We start from the raw sequence: 11,837 nt of genomic DNA on the forward strand, positions 1-11,837 counted from the left end.
AAATTTAGCTGTACCTTCTGTCATCTTGTGAGTCATGTGTTATTTCTCTTTAGTGGCATATTCATGAAGAAAAATAGGATTTGGGGCAATACATTTTCATTTTAATCATTGAAAATCTACTCAGCCCAGATTTTTTTTTTTCATTTCCCACATTCTTTTAAATGTTTTCTGTTTCTTGCAGCAGCTGACTGTGTTTGAATTCAGTCAGCTGGTCTCCATTTTGATTAGGCAGATCCGAAGAGATCTTCAGGGCGCATTACATTTGTTTACCATTTCATCTTAATTCCTTTTCAGTAGGATAAAACCAAACCATTCTGATTTACTCAAGTTGATTTTGTACCCGGGTACTTTGCTAGGATCTTTTGAGATTTTTATCAGTACCCTAAAATGTTTTCCTGGCTTTCTATTCACTGTCAGCCCAGAGACATCTGACGGGCCATTCTTGGTAATAAAATCCTGGACCATTGATCGGACCCAGCGTGGCTCATCTTGTGGTGCTGATTGCATCGTAATGGATGCAACGGGGGGGGGGGGGGAAATGTAGTTTATTCAGGTAGTGTATACTATTTCATAAGCAATGAAGAACTCCTGTGTGTGCTTTCTAGGAACATTTCGTTTAGGACAAAGCAGGGGAGGGCCATAGCTCAGTGGTAAACGCATCTGTTTTATCTGCAGAAGGGCCCAGGTTTAATCCCCGGCGTCTCCAGGTAGGGCAGAGAGAGAGAGCCCGCTACCTGAACCCTGGAGGACCACCGACAGTCACTGCAGACAATACAGGGCCAGATGAACCAATGGCCTAAGGCAGCTACCTACGTTACAGTACAGTCGTACCTTGGAAGTCGAACGGAATCCATTCCAGAAGTCCGTTCGACTTCCAAAACGTTCGAAAGCCAGAGCACAGCTTCTGATTGGCTGCAAGATTGGCTGCAGGAAGCTCTTTCAGCCAATCGGAAGCCGCGGAAGCCCCGTCGGACATTCAGCTTTCAAAAATAGTTCGCAAACCAGAACAGTCACTTCCGGGTCTGCGGCATTCGGGAGCCAAAATGTTCGGGAACTAAGCTCTTTGACTTCCAAGCTACGACTGCATTCCAGATCTTCTTTTTTTCTTCTTCTTCTAGATGATCCATTACCTCACACATTATGCTGACAAGATTGAGTCCGTCCATTTTTCGGACCAGTTTTCCGGTCCAAAACTTATGCAAGAGTAAGTATGACACAATAAATAGCATGCCTTCAAATTAATGTTGCACGGAACTTTGTAAAACAACCACCACCGTAGGCAATCTCCTTTATTATCCAGAGAGCAGAGAAGGGTGCCTATATAGTGCTGTTCCTCTGGTCATGATGACCATGAGTTGGGGATTCCAAACTGGCCTGGTCACGTAATTTATTTAGTTTACAGTAGGCTTTGGCTTTTCTTCAGCACCAGAGGTCAGTTCTACAGTATGCGAAGTGGGAGTGCTTTAAAAATGGGCAGTCAGTAACAAAGCACTGTTTCTTTAGAGCAGCTATATGATCCAGCTCAGGCATCCCCAAACTCGGCTCTCCAGGTGTTTTGGGACTACAACTCCCATCATCCCTGACCACTGGTCCTATTAGCTAGGGATGGTGGGAGTTGTAGTCCCAAAAGATCTGGAGGGCCGAGTTTGGGGATACCTGATCCAGCTGTTGGCTAATCCACAGCTGCTTGAAGAAGGATATGCAGAAGGAATTATAGGTTGTGTCGCAGTCACTGCGCATTAGAAGAAGAAGAAGAGTTTGGATTTGATATCCCGCCTTTCACTCCCTTTAAGGAGTCTCAAAGCGGCTAACATTCTCCTTGCCCTTCCTCCCCCACAACAAACACTCTGTGAGGTGAGTGGGGCTGAGAGACTGTGACTGGCCCAAGGTCACCCAGCAGCTGCATGTGGAGGAACGGAGACGCGAACCCGGTTACCCAGATTACATGACTACCGCTCTTAACCACTACACCACACTGGCTCTCACAGCAGTCTGCTAAGTGGTCTGTTTGCAGCAAGTTAGAGGGTAAGGATCTGTCATAGGTCAGCCTCCTCTGTGGAAGGAGCAGATTCCCAAGACAGATTCTCCACTGCTAGTAAAGGACACCTGGATGCAATTAGGCTTCTCCTTGTAGGATGCTTTTTCTTGAGTGTCTTAACACTTTGCAGTGGAAGCAAGGGAGGTAAAGGTAAAGGGACCCCTGACCATTAGGTCCAGTCGTGGCCGACTCTGGGGTTGCGGCGCTCATCTCGCTTTACTAGCCGAGGGAGCAGGCGTATAACTTCCGGGTCATGTGGCCAGCATGACTAAGCCGCTTCTGGTGAACCAGAGCAGCGCATGGAAACGCCGTTTACCTTCCCGCTGGAGTGGTACCTATTTATCTACTTGCACTTTGATGTGCTTTTGAACTGCTACTTTGGCAGGAGCAGGGACCGAGCAACAGGAGCTCACCCCATCATGGGGATTCGAACCGCCGACCTTTTGATCGGCAAGCCCTAGGCTCTGTGGGCTCTGGTTTAACCCACAGTGCCACCCGCGTCCCGGAGCCAAGGGAGACTATTGTTTAATCAGATTTTTTTCTCACCAGTGTTTCCAGCGGGGTTTATTGTGGGAAATGTATTCACAAACGCCCTGCAAGAAAGTGGTGGTTGTTTAATTTATTTGTTGCTTTTTTTCCACCACAAAACGACTCCCAGAGCACTCAAAAAATTCTTTGCAGGAAATTGCTGCGGTAGCTTAAAATCTTCCAGACTTGGCCCATAATGAAGAATGCATGTAAACACACCCAAAACAGGAGCCCATCATGTGTTCGCTTATGGTGATTTTAGTTACTGCCATGTTTCCTTTGTTTGTATCCTTCCACAAATGCTTTTTTGTTGTTGTTCTCTACTAGGGAAGGTCAGCCTTTGAAACTGCCTGAAACTAAAAAGACACTATTGTTTACTTTTAATGGTAAGCAGCCATGCCTGTTTTCAAACTACTTTTCTTGAGGATGTAAAACGTTACAATTGGGAGCACATTTCACAGTAAAAATATAACTTGTAATGTATTGTGGGTAAGAGTTTATTTATTTTCAGTAGTAGTTTCCCCCCCCCCCTTGTTATAAGAGGGAGGTCACAATAGGGCAGTGTCCCAGAACCACAGTTGCATACCAGTTTTTGCATACCAATGCAGGTGAAGTAGGAAAGATAATGGGAGTCCTAGAAAATCTTTTGGCAGGAGCATTTCTAAATACTGGAAAGTCTATAGTTGTCCTCTGTCAATGAATTGTGCAGGAAAATCAGCTGTGTGCAAAGGTTATGACAATCAACAATTCTAAAAGTTTGGGTGAGTTGGAATGATGCAGTCAAACTAAAAAATTGTCCAGTAGCACCTTAGAGACCAACTAAGTTTGTTCTGGGTATAAAGCTTTCATGTGCATGCACACTTCTTCAGATACTACTTCAGATTTTCTTGCACAATGGAACACAATGGGCAATTTTTTAAATTTTTTAGTTTGCCTGCGTCAGACCAACATGGCTATCTACCTGAATTTGGAATGATGCAGTAATTCTGTTTAAGAGACAGTGTTTAAAAGAGGGATTGTAATCTCTGCGTTGTTGGATTACACTCCCATCAGCCCAAAGGTCAGGGAAGACATGACAGCTTAGAGGGTCACAGATTAGCCACCCCTGATTTAAAAACCATATGCTTTTTGCTTTAGAAGTACCTTTTCCCTTGTATAGAAATTTGATAAACGGTTGCGTAAGAAACTAATTTAATCAGCTAATCAATGAAGCGATCATTAAAACTTCTGTCCCAAAAGTGGAGTAATGCAGAAACACTTCTGTTCCAACTGTTGTTTCTGAATACTTTCCCTTTTCTTCAATGCCTTTAAGCTTAGGAAAGTTTTCTTTTGCTTTTTCTAGTGCCTGGATCAGGCAACACCTCCCCAAAAGATATGGAAGCTCTGCTGCCTCTGATGAACATGGTTATTTATTCCATTGACAAAGCAAAAAAATTCCGTCTGAACAGAGAGGTAAGTCATGTGCTAATTGATAATTCCATAACTGTCGCTCTTTCTCACAAATACATACCTGAGAGAGTTCTCTCGGCTGACTAGCATTAGTTGCAGTGGGACATGATATAGCTGAGAAGGTATATAGAGGTCATTTAGATTGGGGAGTGGGGAATGGGTTCAGTCAGTGGACTGGATCCTGACCTCCTCGAAACATTGTGGCCCACTTTGACCAGTGGGTGCAACTGCCACGACTATGGCAAGCATTTCCCTTGGCCCACACAGTTATATTTCAAGCCTTTCAGGCAAAGAAAGTGGGATTTGCAGCAGCAGCAGCTGGTCAAACCAGGAAGGCAAAGATGGTGTTTCTCTGCATGGCTTGTTGTAAGTGGCAATCAGCTCATAGCAGGCGCTGCTTTGGTCAGGGATCAGCTGTACTACAGAGTTCCCAGTTGGGAGCTCAATAGTCTTACCAATTTCAGCAGGGCTTATTATCAGCACCAATCAGCTGATAGTTTGTGATGATCAGCTAAAACGTTACTGATTGATTTATTTTTTTGCAGCCAAATATACGTACTAGCAAGGGACGCGGGTGACGCTGTGGGTTAAATCACAGAGCCTAGGACTTGCCGATCAAAAGGTCGGCGGTTCAAATCCCCGCGACGGGGTGAGCTCCCGTTGCTCAGTCCCTGCTCCTGCCAACCTAGCAGTTTGAAAGCACAGCAAAGTGCAAATAGATAAATAGGTACCACTCCAGCAGGAAGGTAAACAGCGTTTCTGTGCGCTGCTCTGGTTCGCCAGAAGCGGCTTAGTCATGCTGGCCACATGACCCGGAAGCTGTACGCCGGCTCCCTCGGCCAATAAAGCGAGATGAGCGCCGCAACCCCAGAGTTGGTCACGACTGGACCTAATAGTCAGGGGTCCCTTTACCTTTTATACAGAATAGCAGGTGAGTGTTGGTTGTGGAAAACAACCTCACAGCCAAATTAGGCCCTGTTGGATCTGATTTGGCCTGCGGGCTAGCTTTAGATGTTCAGGGTTCAGGTAACGCAAAGCTGTAAATGTTAAACCAGCACATTGACATGTGCTTGGAAGAACACAGAAAACCAGTTTCCGTGCTGGATAATTGTTGTACGGTACTCTTTTTAGAAAGGGGAGAGCAACTGTGCACCATACCTGCCGACACTCTCAGAGAGTCATCAAGGGCAGCTCGCGTAAACGTGTCAGAGTAGTGTGTTGTAATGTTGTAATCCAGCCAGTTTTGACCAGTTCGGGACTTAAGCTTTGTCAGATATGAGTATCGAGAGATTTTTATCTGCCGTGCTGAGCTCATTGCAACACTGCCTGATGCACCAAAGGTTTGCTCATACTGTGACTTGTTTGTGTCTCTCCCTTGCTTCGGGGCAAAGGGCAAACAAAAAGCGGATAAGAATAGGGCACGTGTAGAAGAGAACTTTCTGAAACTGACTCATGTGCAAAGACAAGAGGCCGCTCAGTCCCGCCGGGAGGAGAAGAAACGGGCCGAGAAAGAGAGAATCATGAACGAGGAAGATCCAGAGAAGCAGCGCCGCTTGGAGGTAAAATGAGCTTTAGGTGCAAGCCTCATTGTACTAGGGCAGGGTTTCCCAAACTTGGGTCTCCAGCTGTTGTTGGACTACAAATCCCATCATCCCTAGCTAGCAAGACCAGTAGTCAGGGATGATGGGAATTGTAGTCCAAAAAAACCAGCTGGCGATCCCAAGTTTGGGAAACCCTGCACTTGAGCATAGTGGAAAATCAAGCTCTTGCCACAGATGCTGGGCTTGCTGGAGCTCGTGAGGTTAAGAGCACACCCTTTCTGAGATCTCTGGTGTGTTTAAAATGAGCATTATAAGTTTGGAGTGCTCACTTACTTGTAAAATTCAGTGGTGACCCATGTGTCATCGTCCCCCCACTTCTGCTTGTCTAGTTTATACCTGGTAATGGGAAGAATGCATCACTTTCTGCTTCTGTTTGCACGCAGAAATAGCAGGTACGGTGGATATACAATGGAGATTAATCCATGGAAAGCAATCTGTAGAGATAAGCTTTTTAAGTGAGTCATTCTCAAAGTAATAAGTTGTGCTCCCCATGAAGCTGTTTGGAAAGATTCCATAGCTCCTGCTATAGCCATCTGTACATCCTGCTTTTTACATTAAGTTTGTAGGCATCCTGCTTTTCCTCCAGATTGAGCTGAGCTTGGGTGTCTGTCCCAATATCCCAGAATGAAAGATGTCCGCTTTTTCAGGCAATCTGATCTAGATTTTTTTCAAAATTGTTTTGCTGTTTTCTCCTCTGTTGGCCCATTAGGTTCCTATGTGGGGTCTTAGCATTTCACCTATGCTTCCTCATTCTAGCCCCTTAGTGCTACATGCTTTAAGGCTCTAGGCGCTGTATCCTTAAGATCTCTCCAGACGGAGCTTTGTATTTTTCAGAACAATGTGGTTGTACGATCCCCCAATAGAGGTTTGGCCTTCCAAGTAGCTCAACAAGTACTAGTGCCTTTCCCCCCTGTGACTTTCCAACCCCATGGAGGAAACATCAATATCCAACAATATGTTAGCAGAGACTTGTTTGCGCCTAAAAAAGAAAGAGAAGAATTCTCATTTTCATTTTTACAAAATTTCCACATTGACATTTTACCAAAATACAAACCATACATTCATCATCGACTTCCTCCCCCCCTTCCATGGTTCATTTTATTAACCCTTTACCGCTGCATATTCTAATTACGGTGGTACCTTGGGTTACATACGCTTCAGGTTACATATGCTTCAGGTTACAGACTCCGCTAACCCAGAAATAGTACCTCGGGTTAAGAACTTTGCTTCAGGATGAGAACAGAAATCGTGCTCTGGCGGCATGGCGGCAGCGGGAGGCCCCATTAGCTAAAGTGGTGCTTCAGGTTAAGAACAGTTTCAGGTTAAGAACAGACCTCTGGAACGAATTAAGTACTTAACCTGAGGTACCACTGTATTCCATCTTCTCTCAGTTTTATTTAAATATACTTTATACTGTTGTTCCTTTTAGTCCTTTCTTGGCAAGTCTTACCTAGATGGTTTGAGTCCTTTGCTCTGGCTTATGCCCCAGCAATGCCAAATGGTAATTTTAGTCAATTTTATTTAGGGGTGCAGCAGCCTTAGTAGTCCTTTGAGAGAGAACCCCCTTAGTAGAGTTTTGCACAGTCACAAGACATTATAAAGATAGAAATCTTTGCCTTGGCCAAGGCGGCCTTTTGGGTGAATTATTCTGCAGAGACCTCCAGCAGTAGAAATTGGTAACTACCAGGATTGGCTTAGGAGGTAGCAATTTCCTCCGTTGGATGTCCTCTTGCCTGTGAAGAGAGGGAAGGAAAATCTTACCAGGCACATTTCTGTTCTTGTAGACAGGAGAGCATTGGGTTCCTGCCAATGTCAAAACAGTCGGTTCTCTGTTCGGGTTTTGTGGGAAGTTGGGCTACTTGGGACTCTTGCATGTCCACCTGTAGAGTGGATTACCTGGCCACATTTTCTTAGTGATTGATTACTGCAGTGTTTTGGCTTCCAGCCAGCCTGGGTATTTGATGGGAAGTTCCACCTCCTTAGAAAGTCATAGAATCATAGAATCATAGAATAGAATCATAGAATCATAGAGTTGGAAGAGACCACAAGGGCCATCGAGTCCAACCCCCTGTCAAGCAGGAAACACCATCAGAGCACTCCTGACATATGGTTGTCAAGCCTCTGCTTAAAGACCTCCAAAGAAGGAGACTCCACCACACTCCTTGGCAGCAAATTCCACTGTCGAACAGCTCTTACTGTCAGGAAGTTCTTCCTAATGTTTAGGTGGAATCTTCTTTCTAGTAGTTTGGATCCATTGCTCCGTGTCCGCTTCTCTGGAGCAGCAGAAAACAACCTTTCTCCCTCCTCTATGTGACATCCTTTTATATATTTGAACATGGCTATCATATCACCCCTTAACCTCCTCTTCTCCAGGCTAAACATGCCCAGCTCCCTTAGCCGTTCCTCATAAGGCATCGTTTCCAGGCCTTTGACCATTTTGGTTGCCCTCCTCTGGACATGTTCCAGTTTGTCAGTGTCCTTCTTGAACTGTGGTGCCCAGAACTCATATCATTCTGCTCTCCTGCAGAAATTCACCAGGCAACAGTCTATTTCCCCACCCCACAGCAAGATGTGGGAGAGATGTTTGGATCACCCGCAACAACCGAGTCATGTGCAGTTGCATTTGTGGCACAACAAAGTTGATCACCTGGAAAAACCGTTAGCCTATCCTCCCAACTTTATTTCCTTGATGACTTTGATTTCGTGCTTTTGTTTTTACAAGCAAAACACACATGGACTCACGCAGTTTGTCACCTTTCCAACAGGAGGCTGCTTTGCGGCGTGAGCAGAAGAAACTTGAGAAGAAGCAAATGAAAATGAAGCAGATCAAAGTGAAAGCCATGTGAAGAACAAAGCTGCGAGAAACCTCTTTCTTGGTGCCAACCCTAGAATTGCAATTTGCTTCCTACAATGAACTAATTATATTCCTGACCTTAATCATTGCCCATTAAGAACCACTTCTGACACTAGCCTTTGTTGCTCATGGGATTATGTTCAAAGCGTTTCTGTGAATGTGTACATGTGGTGAGGTTTGTTAGAACGCCCAGGAGCTTTTCCTGGGTGAATCGCAGGATTTTTCCTGGAAACGTTGCATGGGTCATCAGTTCTGATTTAACTTCTACGTGTGCCTGCGTGCACTGGGTTGCTTCAAAAAGTGATCCCATAAACACCAAAGTTACATTTCAGTCGGCAGCAAGTGAGGTGTTCTTTGCATTGGCACTCCCAGCAGGTAGGATACAACCCTGAAGCCCACTTCAGTCCTCCTTGGTGTGTGGGACTGGACTGCTAATAAATATTTTCAGGGTTGCAGCCACTGCTCTGGTTTTATGTACATGCAGATGTGTATATAGAGAGCTTTGCAATTGTCTTCCATGTTGTTGGATTGTTCATTTTACCCTACTTGCTTTGGTATTGGAGAAAATTGCAATATTCCTTGGAATTCTTTGACTCCTTGTTTCTTTAAAAGTATATATATATATATGGGAAGTTTCCTAGAATGTGCCAGCAATGCATATGCACTTTGATACTATTTTTGGGAATGGGGCAAAATAAAGACTTAAAATGGCCAAAATTAAAAAACAACCAACCAACCTTCACGATGGGGTGGAACACCACTCCTGTAATTGGCACAGCCAGCACAGTTAGATATCAAGCCATTAAGCACAAAACACAAATGCTTTCAATAATTCAGGTTTTAAAACCAATTGTAGCGCATGAGAGAAGGGGAGATTTCCTTCTTTCACAGCTCTCATAATAGGAAGGTGCTAAATGGGTATTATTTAAATACTTCCAGTTTTTCAAATCATTAATCTGGAATTATTCCAGGGGGCGGGGAGCTGCTGAGCGTAGTTTGGGGCAAGCATATTGGAAATCAATCTGTGGACTACATATTGAAAAGCCTGTGTGCGGATAAGCATTGCTGTTCAAGCTTCATAGGATCTGGGCCTGAAGATTCGTGCGTGCTATTGTTGGTGTGTAAGTCGGCAATTTGGAAACGACAGGTGCAAAAGAATTTGCCCAGTGATATTTGATTTTTCTAAACATATATATAGATATGTATCTGGTTTAAAACAATGTGCACCCTATCTGTTAAATTGCACAGAAATTGGGGGGGGGGGTATAACAGTTGGTGAGCTCCCTGCTGCTGCATAAAGTTATCCATGGAATCAAACATGGTTCCTCATGCATCGGCCCGTTACTGAAAGCCATCCCAACACAGCAAACTAGTGTGTATCTGCACATGGATTTGCTGTGCCCATTTCCCCATGTGGATGGTGCTTGCTGGTTCTGGCTGAGTTCACATGTTGGGTTCCTTTCCTTCTCTAGACAGATGCCTATGTGTGTTTGTTTAGCAGCTTTTTCTGGATTTCAGTGTGTTCTAATTGTGTCTCACCTTCCCTGGAAATTTCTTCTTTTTATGTTTCTGTGGCCGCTGGCTATATAACAGTTTGGCAAGGAGCTAGGGACTAAAATAACTGTGCAATTATTCCCCAGCAAGGTAGAATAATTTTATTTTATTTTTAGAGGAGTGTACCTTTTGTTTCTGTTAAAGGTTATTTACTGAGGAGTTGGTGTATGCTGGGGAAACTGGAGTTTCTCAACACTTTGCAGTCTTGTGGAATTGCTGCATTTTATAAATGCTTGACTAGCTGGCATTTAATCATTTGTACGTAACGGATACACTTTCTGTGGTGGGTTGAATGGGAAGGAACTTGTTTCTTAATGTATTTTCTTGACGATGCTTTTACCTGCAAATATCTTTGATGCAATAACATTGAGCTGCTCCTTTAAACAGGCATGTGCTAAAAATACATTTGTCAGAGCATGGAAATGCACAGGTTCTTTCTGAATGCAAAAAACAAAAAAAACCCCTGCAACCTGGAAAAAAAGGCATTTGAATTTAGTAATTTTTATAACTACCACTTATAGTACTTTACAGCAGAAATAGCAATCCTATGTGGGATTCAAAGTATTTTGTCACTAGATGTAGAAAGTAAAATTGAATAAAGTATTGTTTCACAGAGGTCCTCTTTTAAAGGAAATTTTTAAGCGGCTTGCTTTGTGTTCTGGAATAAAGGGGGTGTATTATTGAACTCACATAAAATGGGGCAGTGGATGCAGTGTGTGTGTGTGTGTGTGTGTGTGTGTGTAGTACATAAGAAAAAAGAAAAGGCAAAAATTTAAACACAGTTCCAACTCGTTTTTTGAGTGGAGAGGCTGTATTACAGTGGTGCCTCGCAAGACGAAAAGAATCCGTTCCGCGAGTCTTTTCGTCTTGCGGTTTTTTCGTCTTGCGAAGCAAGCCTATTAGCGGATTAGCACTATTAGCGCTATTGACAGTTTAAGGGCTATTAACGGCTATTAAAAGCTTAAGGGATTAGCGGTTTTGCTGCTAAAAGGCTTTTAGCAGCTTAGCGCTTCAGAAAAAGGGGTTTTGGAGCGGGGAAAAAACTCAAAAATTTTCGTCATTTTTCGTCTTGCGAAGCAAGCCCATAGGGAAATTTGTCTTGCGAAGCGCCTCTGAAAACGGAAAACTCTTTCGTCTTGCGGGTTTTCCGTCTTGCGAGGCATTCGTCTTGCGGGGCACCACTGTATTGAGTTTTTTGGTTGTTTCCTTCCAGAGTTTGTTCCTGGATTGCCTTTTCCTCTTTGAAGAAGGGTACTTGTATTGCGGTGAGGTGGCCAGCAAATTTGGGAGAGCAGGAGTGAAGTTGGCAGGTATATGTACTTTCTTACTGTGCCAAAATGGGATGAGGTGGGGATTATTCAGGGCATCATGTATTGTACACATATTCTACCTACCTTTTGGGAGAATGGAACTTGTACAGCTTCCTTAGAAGGTCCCTCCTCTAACTGGGTGTATGTGTACATACATTTTTTTATAAACTGCCTCAGCCTCATTCAACTATGGAGTTTGGGGCAGAATACGCAGAAATTAAAAATCTGCAAAAAAAAAAGTAAAACACGGCCAATAATACAAGTCAAACCGAGAAGAAGAAAACCATCCAACTTTCATATACGCATTCATGTTAAGTATTTCAAATGGAGTAAAGGGAGGTTGGGGCTTTTGTGAAAATGAATTGTGGCCCACCAAACCTAGGAATTTAGAAACATTTGGGAAATAACGATGTGGCTTTGTGGTTAAGGGTGTTGGGAGTAGAACTGGGGAGGCTTGGTTTCTGGGTAGGTTTCTTTAGTCATTTTTGGAGTCAGAGAATCAT

General features: G+C 43.8%; 1 protein-coding gene across 1 annotated transcript in view; it reads left to right on the forward strand.

Moving 5' to 3' along the window:
* CCDC47 (coiled-coil domain containing 47) overlaps nt 1-10,639 on the forward strand; it is a 28,799-nt gene extending 18,160 nt beyond the window's left edge. The window contains exons 9-13 of the mRNA XM_083408330.1: nt 1,119-1,204; nt 2,894-2,952; nt 3,909-4,018; nt 5,407-5,574; nt 8,382-10,639. Of these exons, the coding sequence (XP_083264456.1) occupies nt 1,119-1,204; nt 2,894-2,952; nt 3,909-4,018; nt 5,407-5,574; nt 8,382-8,462 (504 nt within the window). The 3' untranslated portion in view covers nt 8,463-10,639. The remainder of the gene's footprint in view (nt 1-1,118; nt 1,205-2,893; nt 2,953-3,908; nt 4,019-5,406; nt 5,575-8,381) is intronic.
* The last annotated feature ends 1,198 nt before the right edge of the window (nt 10,640-11,837 follow it).

Source organism: Podarcis tiliguerta (assembly GCF_965153285.1).
Source record: "Podarcis tiliguerta genome assembly, chromosome: 13".
NCBI lineage: Eukaryota > Metazoa > Chordata > Lepidosauria > Squamata > Lacertidae > Podarcis > Podarcis tiliguerta.